At 48.2% G+C, this 27,087-nt stretch overlaps 1 protein-coding gene across 14 annotated transcripts in view; it reads left to right on the forward strand.

Annotated features, from left to right (window-relative positions):
- The window catches only part of NIPBL (NIPBL cohesin loading factor), a 1,942,504-nt gene that overhangs the window by 1,109,118 nt on the left and 806,299 nt on the right, over positions 1–27,087 (forward strand). For all 14 annotated transcript variants that reach the window (XM_078674965.1, XM_078674957.1, XM_078674966.1 and 11 more), the window contains one exon: positions 2,373–2,505. In XM_078674965.1, the coding sequence (XP_078531091.1) occupies positions 2,373–2,505 (133 nt within the window). The remainder of the gene's footprint in view (positions 1–2,372; positions 2,506–27,087) is intronic.

Genomic DNA, 27,087 nt, shown 5'->3' on the forward strand with positions numbered 1-27,087 from the left:
CATGTAGCTCTAACATCTTTAAGTTGTTTGCCCTTTGAGACCATGCTCAGCTGCCCTCTGAGACTGCTTACCATCAAAGCTGTCTTCCTTGTGGCCATAACATCTGTCCGGAGGGTTTGCGCATTGCAGGCACTTTGTCAATCACTGTATACTACCTTTTTCCCTGTCAAGTTGGTCCTAGGTGCGGACCAGTGCCTCCGCCTTACTCAAAGTGGCCACACCTTTTCACATCAGGCAAAGTATCACGCTGCCTAATTTAATCGAACCCTACCCCTCCCCCCAAAATCCTACCAAGGCAGAGAAGACACTCCACTACCTGTGTTGTGCCAAAGAATTCAGGGTGGATGATCTACACTTTATTGGATTTGTGGGTGCGAAGAAAGGATAAGCAGAACATCTCCAGGTAGATTGTCCTCTGTATAAAAATGTTTTATGCAATGGCCAGGAAGCAACCCCCTGAGGGCCTGCAGGCTCACACCACCAGAGCCAAAAATGTGACCATTGCGCTAGCTTGATAAGTCCCAGTCCTGGACATTTTGGGCGGCTGCATGGGCATCACTGTACCCATTTGCACACATTTACCTAGCATTACTGCCTGGACAGTCTGGTTCGCTGTGATGGGTATTTTGCCTGTTCAGTCCAGTAGCACTTTTTGGTTTAACAGATTCTCGGACACACCTCTGGAGAGAGATTGCTGTGTTATCTATTCTAAATTAATCTGTGGCTACAAGTCTCTATCAGATAAACAAGTTACTGACCTTTGGTAATGCTTTATCTGTAGAGATTATAGCCGCAGATTCCCTACTGACCCTCCCATTCGTCCCGTTTTGCGAACCGTACATTTCACCTCAAAGTGATCCTTCAGGACCCCACTTTAGCACCCTGGTCACACCACTTCAGTAAGGCTCTGTGCTTTTGATGTAAAAAAATAGTCACAAACTTGATGTCAGGTTGCTGGAGTGACGTCTATATAGGCACAACACATGTCACTTCTGTCACGGACGACGGCACGCGGAATGGAACACCACCACCTAGCGGCGAGCAAGGGGACTACAGAACAATTTCCAGATCAATTCCCAGATCAATTCTGATACCTGGGGGATAAAAAGTTAAGGAATCTGTGGTTTGATTGTCTCTACAGATCGGAGGAATGAGAAAAAACTCCGACATAGGAGAGTAAGGTGGGCTGTTTCGTTCATTACCTTCATTTATTTACGGTTTATACCAGTTTCCTGCATCCCACTTTCCCTCTATTGTGTTCCTGCACATTGATTTGTCATAGAACGCTGTGCTCTACAAGGTTCTAAAGCGGCGTTTTAACTGCTTACTTGATTCCGATCTCCAAGAGTTGTGGTACTTGAACCTTTCCTTTTGTGAGAGAAAACGCTGTGGTGACAAGGTAACTATTAAACTAACTTTAATATTTATACATATGTCCCCAGCAGCGGTGGCGGTGACCAGCCAGGATGGTGGCCAGAGTCCAGCTGCCCTATGCACTGTAACTATAATTTTCCAAAAAGAAGTACGAAACATAACCTAAAATGCAAGGCTCGTGCGGGCAGGTAAAGCACAACTTGAGAACAAGCAGTAAAAATGACATTAGAATTAAAACAAGTAAAACTCACATTACAACAAAAGTGAATCGTTTATTTGGACAATGAATGTTTAAAATGTTAAGGGAGACCATGCAAACCTTTTCCCCTCTTCTATCCCTCCGCTACCCTTCTCAATCCAAATAACTGACTAATATCCACCGCTCAAATTACTTTGATATTTCACTATACTGATTCACTACTAATCCTTTATGTGGTTTGGAGCAGCATGCTACTCGCCAAAAAAAGTGCTTCAGCACCCCACCAGGGGAAAAAAGTGCTTTATAGATGCAGACCTTTTTCCTTCTATCCCTCCGCTATCTTCTGTGTCCAAATAACTGACTAATATTCACCACTCAAATTACGTCCATATTTCACTATACTATTTCAACACGAATTCCTTATGGGTTCCGGAGTAGCGTGCTACTCCCCAAAAAAAGCCCTTCGACGCCACGTCTGGGGTAGTAAGCACTATATAAATGCAATTACAACACCAGACAAGACTTTACTTGAAGGTAAGTAACTTGTTCTTAGAACCCAGTCTAATGTCTGGGAGTTCAGTGGCTCATAATGAGGAATCTGTAGTAAGGATTTCTTGTAATATGCCCCCTTTCTCTTATAGCAGGTTTCCTCTAACTCGCACAGATTTTCAGTTTATAGAACACCCAGTGGATATTTGTTCCTTTGCTTACGCAAAGTACGTTTCGTGTATTTCCATCATTTAGCTCTATTTCATCTATAAAAAATCACTCTGCAATAACTCTGTTTGCCTCTTAACAGATGTGGTAGCAAGCAAGGTGAAGAAGATTATAGACCACTATTTGAGAACTTTGTCCAGGATCTTCTTTCCACAGTCAACAAACCTGAATGGCCAGCTGCTGAGCTACTACTCAGCTTATTGGGTAGGCTGCTGGTAAGACGTGAAATGTTTCAAAATTGTGGTATTTATACCTGATTTTCAAATCTAATACATCGCTAGTACTTGTTATTTTTGCTATTGTACTTTTGTTTAGTGGTGCAAATGGTTTATATTCAATCTGCTTCATGTATGATGCACAGATCCAGATTTGTTATGGCTTAGTGTTTAACTGAAGGAGCAGTTTCTAAATCAACTTTCTCTCTTAATGGGCCTGCTATGCTTCTACACCATCCTGTGAGGTCTACAAGAGTTTGAGCAAACTCTTCTGCCTTTTGGGGCTAGGTTTCTAGCCAGAATTTGAATACAACAGTTGGTCTACCCAAATGTTAGATTGCTGCTCTGAGAACAGCTGTGAATGGTCTCCAGAAACAAGTAATGACCTCCCAAGGGTGCACTTTTTTCTCACTTTATTAAATATGAAGAGAAGAGTGAGACCATTTCATGGAGTATTGCTGTCTGGAAGGACAGGTTTCCACCACAGAGAAAGGCCTGTGCCCAGGTGTTGAAACTAAACGTCTCTGCATGACTGGGTAGTGCTCCCCTTGCTTTCTGTTTTTGTCAACAGATGTGCTGATTGTAGCCACCGTCCCCTCAATGAAAGCTATGCAAAGTCTGGCGATAGTAGCAATTGTGAGAAAGTGCCATCTTTCTCCAGTATTGGGGTGTCTTTCATAGATTCACATGCTTGAACATTCCCCGTCGTCGAAGTGGGAGCCCCACGGTAAATACAATGGCAAGAAAACCATCATATATGTATATAAAAACATAATTACATATATTCTAAAACCATAAATAATTATAAGTACCAAGGTTAGCATTAACACATAGGAATACATTAAAAGAAAAAAGCTCTTTCATAGCATATCCATGTTATTATGCTATTCCGAACTACAGCCAATCGGGCGCAAGCACCCCTCTAGAACCTTCTCCTCAGAGGCTCAGGCCCTCAGATTTTCTACCACACGTCGTGTGAAGGGAGTCTCCCTGAGCTCTGCTCAGTTTTTTCCATTTCTTTGTGGATTTCTACAGTTTTTGGGATGTCTTCAAGTAAGAAGTCTGTTTCGACCTTGTGCTTCTTGTGGGAAATTTCGGCTCTTCTCAGAGGACCCTCACAAGAAGTGTATTTACTGCCTCTATCCAAGACCCTTAAGGACAAGGAAGGAAGTCTCCTCCTTTGGTTGCAGAGGTTGAAGGATAAGGATTCACCTCTCTGATGCAGAAAGCCTTGCGTCAGGTGTGTCTAGAGCCCTTTCTAAGCGTAGCAGTGTGCAGGACTTGCCATCTCCATTCCTAAAGAAGAGGAAGCTTCAACTCCAGAAGGCTCCAACTCCAGAAGGCTCCTGCTGTGTCTCCACCTCTTCCTGGTACGCCTACGCCCTCGAGATATGACTCTCCGGCATCTACGGCTCCTTCTATGCATGTTTCCACTAAAAAACGTGCTAAATCGTCTACGGTCTGTCCGACGACGAGATCTGCAGTCTCTAGGTCTCTGACGACGACGGTGACGACGACTTGTGCCAGCGGGTCGCTGTCTACGGCGGCTGCGTCAACGTCAGTGTAGACGATGGTGTGTGTCAGCTTCAAGTCTGTTTCGTCGACTATTCCGATCCCCTCATCGACGTCAAAGAAAGGAGTCTCGTCGACGTCCAAATCTTCGTCGACTCCTTTGGTGAAGAGCGCCTCTTCATCGGCGGGTGCTCCGTCGACGACTGTTGCGGTGGCTCCGTCGACGGCGGTGGTATCGTCGTCGATGGTGGTTGTCCCGTCGACGGAGTTACTGTCGTCGACGTCTACCTTCGCATCATTGCCACTGGTGACAATTTCATCATCCGGTTCTGGGACTCCTGCTGTTGACCCTCTGCTCCAACGTCGACATGTGTCTTTGGATCAACTTCCGATTCCACGTCACTCTCAGCCTCCATCTCCTCTTTTTGCCACAGGTTTGGAGCCTGACTCCTGTTAGGATGAGGAGGCAGATGATAGATTTCGGGCAGCTCAAAGCCCTTCGGAGCTGGTCATAAAATGTCAGTGTGCGAAGTTGGCCTGATATATGATGCTCACTAGTTCTAGTGATCACCTTGTATCAGTCCAAACAACCCTTATGGTGATTGGTTGTAAGTCAACCTTATAGACCAGCTATCCTAATGGTAGCATGGACAAAGCAGTCTTAGGCTAAACTCTTTTGGCATGTGAAGCCAGCTGTTTTACCACATATAACCCCTTGAATACCAGATGAAAGGACACCACACAGGTTGTTATGAAAATAAACAGTATATTAATAACAAACACCTCTGAACTCTTTATGAGATCAGAGGGCTAAGCACATGACAATCTCTTAGGAAAAATACAATAAGTTGCACAAAATTACAATGGTGCACTAGGGGCACGGCAAACCATATACTAAGTAAATGGTATAAGTAGAACGATTTAGAAAATGAAGATGCCCAGAGGCTGTAGGTTCGCTGGGACTACCCTACCCTAACCTTAGGTAAGTATCAGGAGGCCCACGGGACGCGTGTGAACTCACACGCGGGATGCGGAACAAAGTCAATGGGCAGAACAAATTACGAAAAGCTAAGTAAAAGACAGTTCCTACTAATTACCACAAAAACGACAGGATACCTGGACACTAGGAGAGTCAATCTACCCTTGAGCACCGAAATGGTCTTGTTACCTCACCCACGGGCTGCGGGTGCATAGGTGTGAAAGTGTGTCGGGTTTCCGCGTCTAAGTCAATGGACCCTTGAAGAAAGATGCTGCAGGCGACCAGGAGGAAGATGTCCGGTGCGATCCACGGGTGGATCGAGAAAGAAGAGGACCTGAAAGCAGAGGGGACAGTGTTCAAAGTCACTAGCCAGTGACCAGGAGGGAGCCAGATGCTGTTGTCGCGATCAGGTGAAGAGTGGACGCTTGTCTCTGCAGCCTCGTGGACCAGAAGGTGTCTTCGATGACCAGGATGGAGGCACTGTCGGCGGTGTCGGATCCGGATTTGGAGTCGACAGGCCTTGGCAAAGGCAACCCACGCGGTGAGTGGAAACGGCGTCTGGAGTGGACCAGGAGGGTCCGGGGTGCTCCTCTTTTGGAAGGGAGCAAGGGCCAGTCTGGAGCAACCAGACCAGCAGTGTAGATTTCTTGGATCGTCGTCTAGGAGGTCACTAGCCAGCCGGCAAGTGACCAGACTACGCGTCGAGCAGCAATCAAGCAAAAGGGCCCCACGCAGATCTCGTGGATGCTGGAGGGCTGGTCTTTGGTGCAGGAGCTGCTTGGGGCTGGGGCTTCTCAATCCCCAAAGCACTTCGCGAGGATGTCTCCGAAGTTGTGCTGGAAGCGAAGTGCAGTCTTTTCAAGATGGCCGGTCCCACGTGTCTCGTCGCACCCATGGGTCTCAGCTGTGCTGCAGATGTGAGTAGAGGTCAGAGAGGTCTGGGAGTCCGGGTCTCGTCGGGCTCTGAAGTCTGGATCCGGCAGGAAGGACGACAAAGTGGACCGCTAGGACGCTTGATGGTGCCTGCAGTTGCAGGGTGGACACTCCTTGCCCACAAGGGAGATTCTTAAGTCTTCTGTGGAGCAGAACGTTGAAGTCCAGAGTTTCTTCTTGTAAAGTTGTTCAGGATAATCTAATTTGGAATGGGACCAGCTCCTACCTTTATCCTGCTAAAGGGGGCCGTACTATGACTAGGTCCCTCCTATCGGTGGGACCAGGAAGGGGGGTGGTTACACCCCCTATCCTTTGTCCGGTTTCGCGCCAGAGCTGGGGCTGGAGTGCCCCAGCAACTGGTTTGAACCTGTGTATGCACAGGGACACCCTTGTGTGCCCCAAGCATGTCTCATTCCTTTCAGGCCTGTCCTCCCTAATACACAAAATCCTGTCTGGGGTGGTGCTAGCACCTCCCAAGGCAGGAAACCCTTTGTCCAGGCCTCCCTCGCTGGAAGGACTCCCAGCAGCAGGAGGTCAGACTTGTGTCTGTGGTGGCAGCATCCATTTTGTGATGCTGAGGCTCGAGTTAACTTTAACCGGGGTTCACAGTTACATACATGCCGTGTCCCTCTAAAAGGGTGGAATGCTACCCCCATTGCCAGGACGGCGCGGGGGTAGTATTCCAATTCGTAGGACACCTTACTCGACATGTTTTGATAAGGTTATACCAGAGTTAGCATTTAACCGCGAGGTTGATAATGCACTTAAGAGTATATGGTATAGCGTTATCATGGAACAGCTAAAAGGACTTGGTTCCGCAAGCTGCAGACAGGCTCAGCTCATGCTAGAGCACCATCTCCCATAATTCCAAGCATTCTGCCTTCAGGATTGATAAGGCCTGCCATAGGAGTGGCTGATAGGAATATATGTGTCCATTTTGGGGTTAGATATAGGTATACTATATCTACAGCAAAGGGTGATTACACCACCTTGCCCCAGCTGTCTTATCAGCCAGTTGTGTCTGTTTAGATGGCCAGCCAGGGGTGGCATAATACATGCTTCAGCCCCTGGTAGGCCTTGGGTTCACCTATGCCCTGGGTACCTAAGGTACACTGTACAGGGGCTGATAAGGGGTCCCAATACCAATTGGTAAATGCACCTAAAGTACATGGATGTCAATTTAGAGAGAGAACAGCTAGGCTGTGGGTCTGATTAGCAGGCCCACAGCCAGTCAAAGTCATAAACCAGTGAAGCAAAAAGCAAAAATCTGGGGTGGCCATAGGATTGCAGACCCTACTCTCCTACAGTCAGGACTATGAGGACGATTAGGAAGATCATTACTTTCATGAGGAGGAACCTTCTACTCAGTTTCCCACAGCACAAATACAGCTCTCCCTCATTTCTAATCTCCAATACATGTTGGAGGACTATAATAGACGATTTCCACCGTCTCACCGTGGATCTCCTCAGCCTACGGTGCCTGCAACTTCAGCGGCTCCTTCCTCTCCTGCACTGCCAGGGCCATCGGCACCATCTATTTGGATTCAGGCAACTGTTTGAGGAAGATGACGTTCCCCCAGATCATGAAGACGGCGAAGTTGATGATGATTGATGGGACCATGGCGGATTTGGACGATTATCAGATCCAGACACCGTCACCGCCCCCTTCGGGTCCAGGGGATTCCCCCCTGTTGATAAAGCTGGTTTTCACCAACTTATGGAACGAGCGGAGCTGCGCTTTAAACTCCCTATGGTTCTGAAGGATGACTGTTTTCTTTCTGATTTCAATAGTCAACCTCTTAAACAGGTCCGTGCAGTGCCCATAATTGACCTTATCTGGAATGAGGGTGTCAAACTGATGCAGACGCCAAATTCTATTCCGTCGCTTCTTCCTCGTTTGGAGAAGAAATATAGGGCCCCCCCCAGGGTTCTCCAGCTTGCCTTGTAGCGCAGCCTAAACCCAATTCCGTGATCACCCAGGCCGCACAGCGCCGTTCCAGGAATCCGTCTTCTCCAATTACTGCACCCCCTGATCGTGAAGGACGTCGTCTTGATGCCATTGGGCAAAAGTTTTCCACTATGGCTTCTACCACCGTGAGTGCTGCGAATTCTCTGGCCCTTCTGGGTCGCTAAGACCGCCAGATGTAGTCGGATATGTCTTCTTTTATCGACCTCATTCCTGAACCCTCCAGAGCAGAAGCTCTCCAGATTCTTCAGGAGGGAGAGAGAGCGTCATCAGAGATTATCGACTGCTCTGTGGACATTGCGTGCACTGGTTTTTGTCAGCTTGCGGGGGCAGCTGTTTTACGTCGACAGGACTGACTTCGTTCCACCTCTTTTTGCCAGGAGGTTCAGGCGAAAATACTCGACATGCCCTATGACGTCGAATCTTAGGCCAGCATATGGACGACGCACTTCAAACCATCAAAAAGGACACCGAGACAGCTCGTGCCCTAGGCCCTTTGCAGTTTCGCAAGCAGCCTGTTTGTGGTGCACGCGGACGCGGCACCTCCTTCTTTTCCCGGCGGATCCAACCAGTACCGCTCCTACGGTCGAGGAAATCAGAGATATTCCTCCCAGTCACAGCAGTCCTATCGGCAACAGTCTACCAAGTCGTACAGAGGAAAGTCTTCCTACAGAGGCTCCGCTTCTAAGAAGCAATGACTTGCCTTTCCAGCTCAAAGTTGGAGGTCGAATCTCTCTTTTCTATTCCAATTGGTCTTCAATCACTTCGGACCGTTGGGTGCTGGACATTGTCTCAAAAGGCCATGCTTTGGAGTTTGTCAAGTTCCCTCCAAACACTCCTCCAACTGGTCAACCTCCGGCTCACCTCAAGGAGCTCTTTCAACAAATTCAACTCATGATTCAGAAAGGTGCCATCGAAGTGGTATCCAAGTCTCAGAAGGGGATGGGATTCTATTCCCTTTTTTTCCTAATCATCAAGCAGTCCGGTGAATGTACCTGAAGTGCCAATCCTTCCGCATGCTCACGCTCGCGGAAATTCTCCGCCATCTCTCGAAGGGCGACTTCCTGACCAACATCGATCTCCAGGACGCCTATTTCCACGTGCCGATACTTCCAAGACACCGAAAGTACTTGCGCTTCCGGGTTGGGCGCAGAGATTTTCAATTCAAGGTTCTGCCTTTCGGCCTTCGCTCTGCCCCTCGCATCTTCACGAAAGTCCTAGCCCCGGTGGTGGCACACCTACGTTTGAAGGGCGTTCAAATCTTTCCCTACCTGGACGACTGTCTCATCAAGTCGCAATCTCGCATCAGGCGTCTCTGGACACTTGATTCTGTCAGAATCTATTCTACTCCCTCGGTCTGTCCATCAACACCGAGAAGTGTCAGTTCGATCTAGCTCCCTGCAGGACCTTTCTAGGCGCCACTCTGAATACTTCGCAGGCGAAGGCATTCGTGTCTCACGAACGTCAGCTGCAGATTCTACGCCTAGTGGCTCTCCTCCGTTCAAAAGGGTCAGTTTTAGCTCGTGTATTGAAATCTTTTCTTGGGATGGCGTCGTCCTGCGTCTCCCTAATCCCAAATTGCAGGCTCAAGAGTCGCCCAATTCAGGAGTAACTGGACAAACAGTGGCGTCGGGTCACCGGCGCTTTCAACGATTTGGTCCTGGTGACCGCTCGGATGAGGTCTGCTCTCCACTGGTGGGCTCAACCGTCCCACATCACTGCCGGTACTTCTTTCTTGACCATTGCTCCTGAGCTCGTCCTTACCACGGATGTCTCCCTGGAAGGTTGGGGCGCACATCTTCAGGGGCTATCCATAAAGGGCAAGTGTACCCCATCTCAATGTTCTTGGCACATCAACAGGACTGGAACTAATGGCCATTTTCCTTGCGCTCAAGTCTTTCCATCTTTTTCTTCAGGGAGAATCAGTGCTCATTCAAACCGACAATATCACCAGTATGCACTATGTGAACAAACAGGGCGGCACCAAGTCACCGCTCCTCTCTCAGCTGGCACAGAGCATCTGGGTCTGGGCACTCTGTCACCAAATTACCCTGACAGCGGTTTACCTACCAGGCATCTCCAACATCCTAGCGAATTCCCTCAGCAGGTCCGCGTCGTCGACCCACGAGTGGGAGTTGCATCAGCCGACTCTGGACTTCATCTTTCGGCTGTAGGGACGCCCGAACATGGATCTTTTTGCGAGCCCTGTGAACCGGAAATGCCGGTCTTATGTAAGCTGGCTTCCCCATCATGGGTCGTGCAGGAATGCCCTTTTGATGGACTGGTGCAATCTATTTGCCTACGCTTTTCCGCCGATTCCTCTGGTTCCTTGAGTGTTGTGTAAAATGCGGAGACTGCCGTGCCACATTCTCCTCATCGCTCCCAGATGGCCTCGACAAGCGTGGTTCAAGGAACTGCTGCTTCTCACAGTGCAAACCCATCCCCCTTCGTCCTCGAGCGGATCTCCTCACAACGGACAAGGGTCCGATCTGCCATCCGGACCCTTTCTCTCTCAAATTATCAGCCTTGAACCTGAGCCCCTTGAATTTGCTCACTTGAACATTTCGCCAGCATGTAGAGAGGTTCTTGCCAATGCGAGAGCTCCGTCCACAGTAAAGACTTACAAGCTAAAGTGGAAAAGGTTCTGTCACTGACGTGCATCTGCCAACATCCCTCCCGTGCACTCTTCTTCTGCTCAGCTTCTGCTGTTCTTTCTGCAGTTGGCTCAATCAGGACTTTCCCACTCCACTTTGAAGGTCTTACTAGCGGCAATATCTTGTTTTCGGCAGGATAGGTCTTCCTCTCGATACTCTTCCAGAGTCAGTCTGCAGTTTTTCAAGGGGCTGTTCAGGATGTTTCCGCCCATTCGGTGGCGGCGTCCTACCTGGCGTCTCAATGTTGTTTTGGCGCAATTGATGAAGGCTCTTTTTGAGCCCATCCACAGAGCGGATTTGAAATTTTTGACCTGGAAGGTTGCCCTTCTTCTCGCCTTGACCTCCTCTCGTCGCGTGAGTGATATCCACGCCTTTACCATTTAGCCTCCTTTCCTTCAATTCAAATCGGACTGTGTTGTGCTTCTCACCAACCCGGCATTCATGCCTAAAGTGCCAACTAATTTTCATCTCAGTGAACCAGTGTTCTTAAAGTCTTTCTTTGCTAATCCTCAATCTCCGGCGGAGCAACGCTTGCATTTATTAGACGTTAAGAGATGCCTTAAATTCTACATCGACAGGACAGCGCCCTTTCGTAGGTCTGATCAACTGTTCTATGCTTACAGGTGCATGCGCGAAGGGTGTTCTGTTACCAAGCCAACTATTGCACGTTGGATTTCCTAAGCAATCTCATTCTGTCATCAGAAGGCCGGCAAGCCTCTTCAATCTACAGTGAGTGCTCATTCCACCAGGGCAATGTCATCCTCTACGGCCCTGTTTGCTGGTGTGCCGATTCACCAAATATGTCGAGCAGCCACGTGGTCCAGCAGGTATACTTTCACAAAGCATTACTGTCTTGAAACGATCAACGAAGCTGATACAGCAGTCGGCCAATCTTTTTAAATAAGGTGAGCCTCTTTCTTTCCCTCCGCCTGTATTGTTGTTACTATTAGATGTCTGGCAGCATTATGTAATTTTCATGCTATTTTGTCTTGCGGCCAGCTATTACTGCTCACTATTCTATTCATTTTGTACAGAACAGAGGACCCTAGTGATTAAGGATCACGCGAATAATAGACATATACTGAATAGTATATATGACCTCTGTCCAGCCGGACAGGTATTTATTTTTCAATTTTTCTGTTATATTTATGAATATAGCACTTATACAAAAGTGGGCACAGCCTGTGACCCACAGAGGACAAGACAAAACAGGTGACAAAACAATTATGTAAAAACGCACAAAAGCGGTCTGTACTATTATTCAGTTTTACAGACTAGGATTCATTCATAGCAACCCATTGTTTTACACAATTCGTAAGTTCAAACAAACATATGGTGCAGTAGAGTCGACGACGTTTCGATGCAGTTAGAGAATACATGCATCATCATCAGGACAAAAAGTAATATGTCGTGTTTGTCTTTAGAGTTATTTTTCAAGTTACATTACCCCTATGGCAATTTACATAACGTTGAAACCACATTTAGAAAGGGAGAAAAGATGGGGGAAAAAACATAAACAAAAGAATATTCATTAAATTAAATTAAATCCGGAACTTACTTAGAATGGTGGATTGATGCTCGTTCTAGCGGCGGTCCAATAATCCATAATAAAAATCCTAGGGAGGAAAGGGGTGTACATGAGCTAGACCGCCCCCCCTTTCTATAGATACTCTGACTCCAATGGGGATTCAAATGGTCACCTTCACCGCGCCGAAGTTGAAACTTACACTTTTATTTTCACTGCGCCGCTTTTTCAAATCCCGGAATACACTGGACACTGTCACGGTCTCTTTGTTGTATGGTCACAAGCATGTGCCACAACCAGTCATTACTCCGCACTACCTCACCACAGCACTAAGAATTCCACTGTAGGTTCTTTGAATTGAAAATGTATACATGCCTAGTCAAGTTTTAATGAATATTCTTTTGTTTATGTTTTTTCCCCCATCTTTTCTCCCTTTCTAAATGTGGTTTCAACGTTATGTAAATTGCCATAGGGGTAATGTAACTTGAAAAATAACTCTAAAGACAAACACGACATATTACTTTTTGTCCTGATGATGATGCATGTATTCTCTAACTGCATCGAAACGTCGTCGACTCTACTGCACCATATGTTTGTTTGAACTTACGAATTGTGTAAAACAATGGGTTGCTATGAATGAATCCTAGTCTGTAAAACTGAATAATAGTACAGACCGCTTTTGTGCGTTTTTACATAATTGTTTTGTCACCTGTTTTGTCTTGTCCTCTGTGGGTCACAGGCTGTGCCCACTTTTGTATAAGTGCTATATTCATAAATATAACAGAAAAATTGAAAAATAAATACCTGTCCGGCTGGACAGAGGTCATATATACTATTCAGTATATGTCTATTATTCGCGTGATCCTTAATCACTAGGGTCCTCTGTTCTGTACAATAGCTTACTGCCCAAGGACCCTAGCTCTAATCCTTTTGGGTTTCCCTTGTCCTGTTAAAACACTATTCTATTCAAGCATGTGAATCTATGAAAGACACCCCAATACTGCAAAAGAACAATTGTTACTTACCTGTAAACGGTGGTTCTCCAGTATTGGTGACTTTCATAGTTTCACATGCGACCCACCCACCTCCCCTCAGAGGCTCACTTCTCCTCCTAGACTCTTATGTCTCTCTTGTGCTACGAAAATCCGCGGGCCTGAGCCTCTGAGGAGAAGGTTCTAGAGGGGTACTTGCGCCTGATTGGCTGTTGTTCGGACTAGCCAAATGAAATGGATATGCTATGAATGTGCTTTTTTCTTTTAATGTATTCCTATGTGTTAATGCTAACCTTGGTACTTATAAGTATTTATGGTTTTAGAATGTAATTATGTTTTTATATACATATGATTGGTTTTATTGCTATTTTATTTACCGTGGGGCTCCCACTTCGATGACGGGGAATATTCAAGCATGTGAATCTATGAAAGACACCAATACTGAAGAACCACCGTTTACAGGTAAGTAACAATTATTGTTCTTGCATGGTATACCCCCACTTTTTGCTGAATTGCTGATGTAGTTTGACTGAGTATGCCCCTGGGCTCCTGCCAATCAGGTGCCCAGGGCCTATCAGGTACCCAGGGCCTGTGTTCCTTCCCTAAAAACTACACTAAAGCCTAAACCCAATTGGCATCTCTGGCCACAGGTCAGCCCCTGGTAAATGGTACCCTAGGTACCCAGGGCACTGTGACCAGAGAAGACCCCCTAAGGGCTGAAGCGCTTATTGTGCCACCTTTAGGGGCCCTGTACCCTGACGCCCATACACTGCCTTGGCAGGCTAAGTTTCTTGGTACAGAACTAAATAGTCAACATGGCACACATCCCTGTGTGCCATGCCCACAAACACACTGCCCTGGCACACATCAGTCACCCCTCTAGCTGAGTGCCCTATGCCAGTGGTGTGGGCGCAGGTGCATGAGCCCTGTGCCCCTACTGTACCCAGGGCCATTCCTGGGCACTGTAATTCAGTGATGCCATTAAGAGTATATGGTGCTGGGAGGTTGTCATTACGAACTCCACAGCACCGTAATGGCTACACTGAAGACTGAGAGGTTTGGTATCAAACTTCTCAGCACATTAATCCCACACTGATGCCAGTGTGGGGTCTAAGGTAAAAAGCACTACAGAGGGCATCTTAGAGATGCCCCTTGTTAGAAAGTGGCTCTATATGTACTGGACAATAATGAAGTACAGTGTGTATAGAGTCCACAAACCCCAAAGGTATAACGGAGGTTAAAGTCAGGACTGACCTACTCTCAAAAGTGGTAGCTTGGTCGAGCAGTAAGGCAGTACCACAGGGCAGTGCAAAGCATTTGTTGTCCACACTCAGTCAGCAAAGGATTTCACACACTCAAAGACTGAACTCCATGCCAATGGTTTTTATATCCAAAGATATGGTTGTTTTATTTTTAGAACCAACAGGCATAAAAATATACTTTGCTAGATATGAGAACTCTCATGTAATTTCTTTGCAAGGAAGGAAGACCGTTGGTGAACACAATAGGTACAGGAGGTTCGAGGCATGTGGGCTGCTGAATTTGTATCTGTGCATAGATCGCCGCCTAGTGTTGGGTCTGGATGATTGCACATTGTTGTCCTGGAAGAGTATTTGAAGTATCACAAGATAGGTGGCTCCTCCCTCGGACTACAGTGTGCATGGGCATCCTCTCCATCCTCAGATTGTTTTTTTCCGCCATTGGGTTCGGATGCACTTTCCAGCACTCCAAGTTCGGAATAGAATTAAACTTTTCAAAAAGGCCAAAAGGCCTTCGGATTCGTCGGTATTGTTTTCGATCGGTACCGAAAAGCTTCCTTCATAATTTACTTGCACTCCGGTCGTCGAATCGGGCCGTTAGGCCTTCTCGGCGCCACGTGGACCGACGGTCGATGGAACGAAGTCCATTCAAATATTGCCTGCAGTGCAACTCAAAGTTCCCACATACAGATAAGCATCCTGTGTGCAACAAATGTTTATCACCAGATCATAATGAAGGTAATTGCCTAGCTTGTGCCCAATTCCGGTCCAAAAAGACGATCCGGATTCGGCGGGCGGCAAGGCAAGAAATGCAGAGGTCGGCACCGGAGCCCGAGAATATCTTCGACGATGAGGAAGAACTAGTTTACGCCGAAGACTCGGATCAAGAGGAAAATCTATACTCCGAGCACGACTGATCGCCGAGGCCGAGGAATACGACCAAGACATCGTAGCGGTCGAAGACGACTCCGATGACAACGGGGGGCGAACCGCGAGTACACCGGCCCACACAGACACTACACCAATATCAGAGACTCAGGTCGAGGCATCCGCCAACTGGCCTTAGCCAAGATCTAAATACTGGTTCTATAGCCCCGCAATTCCGCCCGGCTAAAAATATACAAAAAGAGCCCTCTGAGACACATAATCCAAAGCCGATTCAATCAAAACCGAAAGTCATCGCCACGACAGTCTTCGGACCGAACGCCGTCGAACCGAAGGTGATAAACACAAAGGGCGCCGAGCCGAAGGCCAGCGTTCCACATAAACCTTCGAAACCAAGGGCCGTCGACTCGAACAAATCCAGTTCGACAGCCGGAAAAGGACAAAAGGTCGTCGAAGAAGGCAAAAGGGCTACGCCCAAGTCGGTCGTCGACCCGAAAGTAGACCAACCGAGAGCGGTCGACCCGAAGCCCATCCATCCAAAAAAGGGCATTGAGTCAAAGACGCAGGCTCCGAGGACACCTCTACAGCCGAACAAGTCAGGACACCCAACGAAAGTTATCGAACCGACAAAAGTAATCGGTCCGAAAAAAGTGGTGCAACCTGTAAAAGACGTCGCACCGATAAAACCTGTCGGACAGACACTAAAGCCTCAAAAGCAGATCCAGGCACCAAAAACGGTCAACCTGACCAAAGGCAACTAACCGAAAAAGTTCAAACCTAAAACTACGGCGCCAAGGCAAAAAACTGTGGAAGAGGAGATCATCCATCCAGACCCCTCTAAAGAAGATCAGTCCAAACTATATATTGACCCAAATACTGGGAAAGTGACTGTTTATACAAGGAAGAAAAGACCAGTGCCTGCTGAAGACTTTTCTAAAATACCACTCAAAAAGAAAAGACTGTGCAACCTCTCCTATTCTTTTCCAACCTATCTCTCCAGCTATGCCTACTACTCCATATGCACCATACTCTCCTGCACGCTCTGACTACAACCCAGATGTAGATCAGGACGCAGATGTGGGTTTTGGATATCGACAAAACCCATATGTAGACCCCCAACTCACAGCCATGGGGGAAGGGGGGGTTGACCCAGACACTGATGGGGCTCAACCCATTACAGACACAAATGTATTCCCAGCTAAGCCATCGCCTACAGAAGACACAATGGCTTTCAACTCATGATTAGACAGAGCAGCACTCTACCATAATGTAGATATGCATTCAGATGCTATAGAGGAAGATTTTCTGTTCGATAAGCTTGCAACATCAGAAAAGAGTGTCAAAACACTTCCAATGTTAAAAGGGGTCCTCAAGCACGCAAATGACATATTCAAAGACACTGCAAGGGCACGTGTCATCAATCCTAGAATTGAAAAAAAGTATAGGGCTGCACCAGTAGACCCTACTTACATCAGGGGACAAATGCCTTTAGACTCATTGGTGGTATCCAACGCCCGAAAGCGTGCTAATTCACAAACTACTGGAGAAGCTCCTCCTCCTGATAAGGAGTCCAAGATTTTAGAAGCATCAGGCAAGAGAGTAGCTGCTCAAGCAGCAAATTCATGGAGAATAGCCAATACTCAAGCCTTGCTGGCTAGATATGACAGGGCGCACTATGACAGTCTAGAAGGACTTCTCCAACACTTACCTGAGCCTTTCAAGGAGCAGGCAGATGAACTTATACAAGAGGGAAAGCTCATCACCAATGCCTCCATTAAGTGTGCTCTAGACGCGGCAGATACAGCTGCCAGATATAGCAACACAAGCGTACTGCTTAAGAGACACGCATGGCTTCGCATATCTGGTTTTAAAAATGAAGTCCAGGCCACAATTCTTCACCAGCCAATAAACCCTGATTTTTTGTTTGGTCCAGCAGTTGACTCAATTCTGGACAAAATGAAAAAGGACACACAGACTGCAAAGTCAATGGGAGTTCTTCAGTCCCAACAACACAGAGGCTCCTTTCGTCGCTCCAACTATAGAGGAGGAGCGCGAGGTAAAACATCAGAGCAATCCTCCACATACAAGACTAATACACAATCCACATACAATAAAAACACAAATCGTGGTGGATACCGAGGAAATAATAACAAAGGCAGAGGTCGTGGAGGCAATGCCAATAGATCATCCACTAATACCAAACAGTGACTTATTGGCACTACCCCCAGACCATACAACACCGGTCGGGGGAAGAGTACAACAGTTCCTACCAGTCTGGCTAAACATCACTACGGCCAAGTGGATCAGGCAAATTATCCAACATGGCTATTGCCTAGAACTCACATCAACACCACCCAACATACCACCCGTACACCGTCCAATGTCAAAGGAACATATAACATTGTTGCAGCAAGTGGTCATCAGTATGCTGCAAAAGGGGGCCATAGAACCAGTCCCATTCAAACATCAAGGAACAGGAGTATACTCACTATACTTCCTCATTCCCAAAAAGGACGGGTCTCTCAGACCAATTTTGGACCTCCGGCCCCTCAACCACTACATTTTATCAGAGCATTTTCACATGCTCACTCTGCAACAAGTCTTACCACTGCTGCAGCAGGGAGACTTCCGAGCAACTCTAGACCTCAAAGACGCATACTTTCATATACCAATACACCCTGCTCACAGAAAGTATCTCAGGTTTACAATACAAGGACAACACTACCAGTTCAAAGTCCTATCATTCGGTGTAAAAACAGCTCCACGGGTGTTCACAAAATGCCTAGCGACAGTGGCGGCACATCTCAGGAGACAACACATTCATGTGTATCCATATCTGGACGATTGGCTAATACAGGCGCCATCTGCCCAGCAATGTGCCAGACACATGTCAAAGACCATTCATCTCCTGCACAGTCTAGGTTTCTCGCTGAACTACCCAAAGTCACACCTACAACCCTCCCACGTACAACAGTACCTGGGAGCGACAGTAGATACACTAGCAGCAAAGGCATATCCAAACACAGCACGGATCAACGGAATGCAAACGTTAATCCAAAGGTTCAAACCACAACACTCATTGCCAGCACAAGTGTTTATGCAACTAATAGGCATGATGGCCTCGTGCATATTCATAGTCCCTCATGCCAGACTACACATGCGTCCGCTACAGGAGTGCCTAGCAAGGCAGTGGAACTAGGCTCTGGGACAATTAAAAGACCTAGTGTTGGTGACCAGTCGGGCATACAACTCTCTGCATTGGTGGAATCCACAAAACCTTTGCAAATGACGACTGTTCCAGGAGCCTGTCCCACAAATAGTGATGACGGCGGACGCATCCCAGCTAGGCTGGGGAGCCCATGTCCTGCATTACACAGTCCAGGGACTATGGACTATACAACAGAAAAAGATGCTCATCAACCTACTAAAGTTGATGGCGGTCTTTCTAGCCCTAAAAGCGTTCAAGAAACACTTATGCAACAAGACTGTGTTGATCCGGACGGACAACATGACAGCTATGTATTATATTCAAAAACAGGGAGGAAAACATTCCCCACAGCTGTCGCACCTGGCTCAGAGTGTGTGGAAATGGGCCATTCAGAGGAACATGTTTCTCAAGGCAGAACACCTCCCAGGCAAGGACAATCAAATAGCCGACCTGCTCAGCAGGCACAGTCAACAGATACACGAATGGGAGATTCACCCCAATGTGCTCCAACCATTCTTCCGGCAGTGGGGACAACCGGAGATCGATCTGTTTGCCACAAGCGAAAACGCAAAATGCCAGTACTTTGCCGCCAGGTTCCCACATCCGCAGTCGCAGGGCAATGCGATATGGATGAACTGGTCAGGCAAATTTGCGTACGCTTTTCCCCCAGCTCCATTAATACCGCTAGTGGCACGCAAAATGCGCCAACATTCGCTGACGCTAATCCTAGTTGCTCCCACATGGGCGAGACAACCATGGTACACAACATTCCTAGAACTGTCAGTGGTGCCTCATCAAAGACTGCGACTCACATCCAGTCTTCTAACTCAGAGCCATGGCGAAATCCAACACCCAGACCCGCAACAGCTGAACCTGGCGATCTGGCTCCTGAAATCCTAGAGTTTGGATACCTAAACTTGCCTCCAGACTGCATGAATATTATCAAAGAGGCAAGAAGACCCACTACCAGGGCATGTTATGCAGCTAAGTGGAAACGTTTCGTCATTTACTGCAGTAACAACGATATAAACCCATTAAATGCTTCTACACAAAACATCATTTGCTATCTCTTGCATCTACAACGTTGCAATTTAGCCTACTCATCCATCAGGATACATTTAGCTGCGTTAGCAGCATATCTCCAAAACAGGCAACACATTTCACTGTTCAGAGTGCCAGCAATTAAAGCATTTATGGAGGGACTCGAGTAATTCCCCCAAAACACCCACCTTCACCAGTCTAGAATCTAAACATCGTTTTAACCAGACTTATGGGACCACCTTTTGAACCACTACACTCATGCGAAATACAATTTCTTACTTGGAACGTGGCTTTCCTTATTGCCATTACTTCACTTAGAAGAGTTAGTGAGCTCCAAGCCCTAACTATTCAAGAGCCATTCATTCAAGTACATGCAAATAGAGTAGTTATCAGAACAAACCCTAAATTCATGCCAAAAGTGGTATCCCATTTTCATATAAATCAAACAATAGAACTGCCAGTGTTCTTTCAAAATCCACAGACAGTAGCTGAAAGGGCCTTGCATACTCTTGATGTCAAAAGAGCTCTGCTATACTATATAGATAGAACTAAGACATTTCGAAAGACAAAACAGTTGTTTGTTGCTTTCTCACCGCAACACAAAGGCAACCCTATTTCAAAATCAGGTATAGCCAGATGGATCGTTAAGTGCATTCAGATATGTTATTTAAAGGCAAAACGCACCTCAACAGTTCCCCAAGGGCGCATTCTACACGCAAACTAGGGGCATCCATGGCTTTCCTAAGAAATATTCCTTTACACGAAATTTGTAGAGCAGCCACATGGTCAACCATACATACATTTACCAAACACTATTGTGTAGATGTACATTCCAAACAGCAAGCTGCTGTAGGACAGGCTGTTCTCAAAACTCTTTTTCAGACTGCTGCAGCTGACACAGGCAGCCACCGCTAGGGGAGATACTGCTATACATTCTATGCACAGATATGAATTCAGCAGCCCACATGCCTCGAACGGAATATGATACTTACCAGTATGCATCTGTTCTTGGCATGTAGGGCTGCTGACATTCATATCGCCCACCCGCCTCCCCGGTGCCTGTCGCAGCTGTAGCATTCACTCTTTGCATGGACATCTCTTACTGTACTATACTCTATCTCTGCCACAATGGCGAAAAACAATCTGAGGATGGAGAGGATGCCCATGCGCACTGTAGTCCGAGGGAGGAGCCACCTATCTCGTGATACTTCGAAGACTCTTCCAGGACAACAATGTGCAATCATCCAGACCCAACACTAGGCGGCGATCTATGCACAGATATGAATGTCAGCAGCCCTACATGCCAAGAACAGATGCATACTGGTAAGTAGCATATTCCTTGCTGAAAGCAACTCCAGTCTAGACACACTTTAGCATTGAGCTCAATGGATTGTTACCTTAAACGTACAGTTAATTACAGTACAGATTACTTTAGTAGTTCCAGGACTAGATCCTAGATTCAGTCCTGGGGTCTAATCTGAAACCAGATTAGCAAAAACATTTTAGTTACTGTGGTGAATTTTCATGAATATAAAGCTGTTTTAAAAGTCCACACTTGGAAACTTTTCAATGACAATCTGGCAATGTTATTCAATAGGAGAAAATTCAGGTTGTAGGTAAAGTATGATTGCGTTACTTTGGTAATCCAGTACTGGGCTTCTAGGGCCAGCGCTGGGGTCTGAACTTAAAACAGGTAGGTAATTGCGTTTCAGTATTTCGTAAGATTTTTAAAGAATATTTCAAGTTTTCAAAAGTAGACACTTAGAAGAAATTTCATAGAAAAGCAGACAATGGGTTCCTATGGAGAAAATACAGGTTACTAGTAAACCCGGTAAGGATTACTTTTGCGGTTCAGTACTGGACTGCAAGGTACAGTACTGACTTCTCGCCTACTTGCAGGGGAGTACTACGGAATTCGGACTTCCGCTGATTTTATGTGAATATTTGCAGTTTTCAAAACTTCACACTTAGAAAATTTTCGAGTCAAAATGGGTCAATGTTATCCGATGGCAGGTAAGTGAGTTACCGATTTCCAGGCGAGTACTTGGCTAGTGAAGTTAAGATTGTGGGTATAGACTCAGTGGTCCACTAGATCAGGTAAGTACAGTCGGTTCCGACCCAGCAGCGCAGGGCCGGCCGGGTGCAGAGGTAGGTAGGCCCAATGATATCCAATGGGGGAAAGGGGGACTTCGGTTGGTGGCTGGTGGCTAGCAGGCCACGCGGCTGTGGGAGCTGGGCTCCTGGTCACTTGCTCAGGGCAAGGGGGAAGTAGGGTAGGACAAAGGGGGCACAGCCAGCATCACTCGGGCGGCTGGGTGCAGGGTGCTCTTGAGCCTTCGGGCGCTCAATGTTATCCAATAAGAAAGGTAAAAAATGAACAAAGGCTGCAGGCTCTGGGACGGAGACTCTCCAGGGGCGACCAGCACTTCAAGAGGTAAGTTGGGATCTTGGAGCACAGGTAGGTACCCCAAAGGGAGGCACAGGGGGCTGTAGTACGCCGGGTGCAGGGGTGTCTTTGGGTGTCGGAAAAGCTTACCCTCGGCTGGTCGTGGTTTGGGTGGCCCCTGGTTCTGAGTCTGCAGGCGTCGGCTGGTTCGTCGAGGATGGTATTTGGGCACTGGACTTCGGGTCCCAGTCGCTGGGGGGGACGTCCTTGTGGTCTTGGTTCGGTTGGGCCCGGCCCGGGCTCGGCGGGTGCAGAGTGGGCTGGTCCAGAGCTTCCTGGTTGGCACCAGGTGGGAGTTGCAGCAGACCCTCTGCTGATGGGAGTCCCAGTCTTTAAGAGGGTCAAGGCAGGCAGGTCCTCTGGGTGTCCCAAGGTTGCTGTCCGCAGGAGTCGCCGGGATTTGGCAGAAGGATGTTCCAGGATCGACAGGCCGGTAGGGCTGGGGCCAAGTCAGTTGTTGTCGTCCTGTTAGCAGCTGCACGGCGGGTCTTCTTCTTCTTGATCTTCTTTCGTCTTTTCGTATCGGGATCTGAGGAAGGAAGATTCAGGGAATCCCTAAATACTGAATTTAGGGGCGTTACAGGTAGGGCAAGGACAGGGACCAATGGGTCCCTGTCCTGGGGTGAGTACACCCCCTGGCCTGCTCCTCTCCTGTGGGAGGAGGGCAGGAGCCTAGCTGGGATTGGGCAGGGCTCCCCATCTACAAGATGGCCGGAGCCCGGGTTCGTGCTTCACCTCGTCTCCCCCACCTAAGGGGTGAGGTTGGCATAGGCTGGCACCCCCCCTTCCTGCCGTAGTTTTTCCCGCCAGTCTTTCCGCCAGAGTGGGGGTTAGAACTGGTGGGGGCCAGTTGCTGGGTACAGCAAATGGTCTTGAGAAGCTCACAGAGGCGGCATGCCTTTGAAGCTTCCCCGTGCCCATCCTGGGGGAGGAGACCTAGCACCTCGCCCAGGATGTGCATTGTTGCAGGCCCAGGAGAGCGGGGGCTCTCCACCCAGGGGTCCAGCAACATGTCTGCTGTGTGGCAGCCTCTGCAGCTACTCACCCCAGACGTGGATTGTAGATTAGGTTTTCAGAGGGTATCTCTAAGATGCCCTCTGGTGCACTTTACATTAAATCCCACACTGGCATCAGTGCGGGTTTAATGTGCTGAGAAGTTTGGTACCAAACTTGTCAGTCTTCAGTGTAGCCATTATGGTGCTGTGGAGTTCGTAATGACAACCTCCCAGCACCATATACTCTTAATGGCATCACTACAGTGCCCAGGAATGTTCCTGGGTACTGTAGGGGCACAGGGCTCATGCACCTCTGCCCATACCTCTGGCATAGGGCACCCAGCTAGAGGGGTGACTGAAGTATGCTAGGGCAGTGGGTTCTGTGGGCATGGCACACAGGGATGTGTGCCATGTCGACTCTTGGTTTAGTTTGTTACTTAGGCACTCAGCCCTCAAATGCAGTGTGTGGGTGCCAGGGTACAGGGCCCCTGAGGGTGTCACAATAAGTGCTGCAGCACTCAGGGGTCTTCTCTGGTCACCATGCCCTGGGTACCTAGGGTACCATTTACTAGGGGCTGACAGGTGGCCAGAGATGCCAATTGAGTTTTTAGTTTCAGCCCAGTTTTAGGGAAGGAACACAGGCCCTGGGTACCTGGTTGGCAGGAACCCAGAGCACACTCAGTCAAAGCACATCAGCAGTTCAGAAAAAAGTGGGGGCATACCAAGGCAAGAAAGATGGCACTTTCTCACACCCCCTGAAACCTACCCATCTACCAGTGTCCTGACTAAGAGGTTGCCTGGGCTGCCACACAGCAGACATGTTGCTGGACCCCTTGGTAGAGAGCCATCCGCTCTCCTGGGCCTGCAACAATGCCATCCTGGGACGAGGTGCTAGGTCTCCTCCCCCAGGATGGGCAGGGGGAGCTACAAAGGCATGCCACCTTTTTTAGCTTCTCCAGTCCTCTTGCTGTACTCAGCAACTGGCCCCAACAGGTTCTGACCCCCACTCTTGCATGAAGACAGGCGGGGAAAAACAAAGGAAGGGAAGGGGGTGTGCCAGCCTCTGCCAACTCCACCCCTCAGGTTGGGGAGGCGAGGTTAAGCACAACTCTGGGCTCCCACCATCTTGAGGATGGGGATCCCTGCCCAATCAGAGATAGGCTCCTGCCCTCCTCCCACAGGAGAGGAGCAGGATAGGGTATGTACTCACCCCAGGACAGGGACCCATTGGTCCCTGCCTGTAACACCCCTAAATTCTGTATTTAGTGGCACCCTGGACCTTCCTTCAGGAGATCCGGATTCGATAACAAGAAAGAAGATCAAGAAGAAGACCCGCCGTGCAGCTGCTAACAAGAGGACGACACCAACTGACTTAGCCCCAGCCCTACTGGCCTGTTGATCCTTGAACCTGCTCCAGCTAAATCCCGGAGACTCCTGCGGACAGCAACCTCGAAAACCCTGGAGGACCTGCCTGCCTTGAACCTCTTAAAGACTGGGACTCCCATAAGCAGTGGTTCTGCTCAAACAGCAACATCCCTGGGTCCAACCTGAAACCGCGAATCCAGCACCCTCTGCACCCGCCGAGCCTGGCCTGTGCCTCAGTGGATAAAGACCCTGAGGACGTCCACCCGGCGATTCTGTCCTGGAATCCAGTGCCCAAGGACCCTCCTTGAGGACCCAGACGACGTCTGCATCCTCACAGCAAGGGACCCCTCCAACCGCAACCAGCAGAGGGTAAGATTTCCTGACCCTAAAAGAACCCCCTGCACCCCGCAGGCCCCCCACAGCCCCATGTGCCCAACTCATGGGTGCCTACCTATCCTCCAAGATTCTGACTTACCCCTCGAAGTGTTGGTCGCTCCTGAGGAACCTCCGTCCCCAAGCCTGCAGCCTTTGTTCACTTTCCAAGAGCTCCATTGAATAACATTGAGCGCCCTACGGCTCAAAAACACCCTTCACCCAGCCGCCCGAGTACCCCTGGCAGTGCAACCTTGGTCCTAATCTACTTACCCATTTGCCCTGAGGAAGTGACCAGGAGCCCAGCTCCCGCAGCCGCTTGGCCTGCTTGCCAGCAGCCACCAACCGAAGCCCCTCTGACTCTCATTGGATAACATTGGGCCTAACTACCTCTGCACCCGGCTGCCGCTGTGCTGCTGAGGGTGTACCAACTGTACCTACCTGACCCTGGGAGACCCCGGAGTCTATCCCCAGACCCTTAACGCTGCCAGTCGAGTACTTACCCAAAATCTGATAACTCACTGTTCGAGGCATATAAGCTGTAGATCTTACACTGTGCATTAGATCGCCACCTGGTGTTGGGCTCGGATGATTGCATGCTGTTGTCATCTTGGAAGAGGAATTGTAGTCAGGCGATAGGTGACTAATCCCTTGGACGATAGTGCGCATGGGCATCGGCTCCATCCTTAGATTGTTTTTTCCGCCACTGGGTTCGGATGCAACTTTTACGCTCCGGTTCGAAAATCGACTTTCAAAGACTTTAACTTCAATATATATATACACTCGACCTCATCACTTCGATTCCGGAAGTCGACGGGGGCCGTTGGGCCTACCCACGCGGTGAGGCCTTCACAGCATGGAAAGGACACCATTTAAAAGATGCCCCGGGTGTGGAGCAAAATTTCCACACAGCGACCATCACGAGGTGTGTAACCTGTGACGAGTCGAACTGCACAGCTTGTGCATCCTTTCGATCCAAGAAGACCATTCGAGATCGGAGGGCTCGAGGACGCGACATGCAGAGAACAGCTCCAGAACGGGTGGATATCTTCGACGAAGGTCCATGTGTCCCAGTGGAAAGTTTAGATGATCTCCAGATCGTATCTGAGGCAGACGACTCCGATGACTCCATACCATCAGGTCAACGCGTGAGTTCGACTGCCCCTACCCCAGCCCAACCACCTAAACCAAAGGCTGAGGTCAAAACTCCACCTCCGGGGCCCAGTCGAGACCGAGACATTGCTTCGAAAGCCCCGCCATCGAGCCCGGCTCCGCAGAAAATATTAAAGCCTTCTGGTAGCTCCATACCGACCAAACCGCACGTGCCGATACAACCAGCTCCCTCGGCACGGAAACCGAAAGAAGTCCTGGTTCCGAAAAAGACCCAGAAACCGTCTACTCCTAAAGACAATACTCGACCGAAACCAATGAAACCTGCTTCCACCCCAAAATCTTCAGTGCCGAAACCCACAAAGCCTGTTTACGATGCCTCCAAGCCCTCGAACCAGGCCTTGACTCCGAAAACAATATCTTCGGTGCCGAAAAGTACGCCACAGGACTATACAACAACTCCTAAGACTAAAAACAAACTGAAACCAGGCCCGGAGCCGAAAAAATCAGCGCCGAAAGCAATTTCTGAAGAAGAGCTTTTCAGACCTGATCCTCTGCGAAAGAGGATATACATAGACCCAGAAACAGGACATGTTTCCACCGCACCACACAAGAAGAGGAAATCAGATACAGCACCTACACCTCCAGTGCCTGTCAAGAAGGAGGACTCTGCCACATCTCCTATGCACCCTTCTCCCTCTCCTGCTCTCCCTTTAAACATTTCACATCAAAATTCTCCTCTTCATTCTCCACAACATACACCTCCTCAGGATGCTGATGATGATCAGTATAGCATGGGGTGAGGGAAAGACCCAGATGACCCTTTTCTCTACCCAACAGGTTCACCAGACTGGGAGTATCCAAACCCACAGGATATACCAGATATTCCTGACCCACATATATATCCATCCAAACCTTCTCCTCCATAAGACAATATTGGGTTCGGACACTTAATAGGGCGGCCATCTATCACAACGTCACCATGCATTCAAATGCGGCAGAAGAGGATTTTTTACTAGACACTTCAACATTCCCAAAAATCTGAGCAAATACTGCCAATGATTAAAGGAGTTATTAAACATGCCCCAGAAGTGTTTAAAGATCCTGTATGGGCTATAATCATAAACCCAAGGATAGAAAAGAAGTACAGACCAGCTCCTGGGGTTACTGCTTATATTAAGAGACAGCTTCTGTAGCTCTTTTTCTGGTGGATACTCTGTCTATCCACAGATTCCTCTCTGCCTCCCAATTCTGTGGAATGAACTATTTTCTCCATCTATAAAAAGGTCCCAATTTGGATAACTCCATACTGCAGCATCTGATTGCTTATTGAACTCTGT

Source organism: Lissotriton helveticus, chromosome 2_1, assembly GCF_964261635.1.
Source record: "Lissotriton helveticus chromosome 2_1, aLisHel1.1, whole genome shotgun sequence".
Taxonomy (NCBI): domain Eukaryota; kingdom Metazoa; phylum Chordata; class Amphibia; order Caudata; family Salamandridae; genus Lissotriton; species Lissotriton helveticus.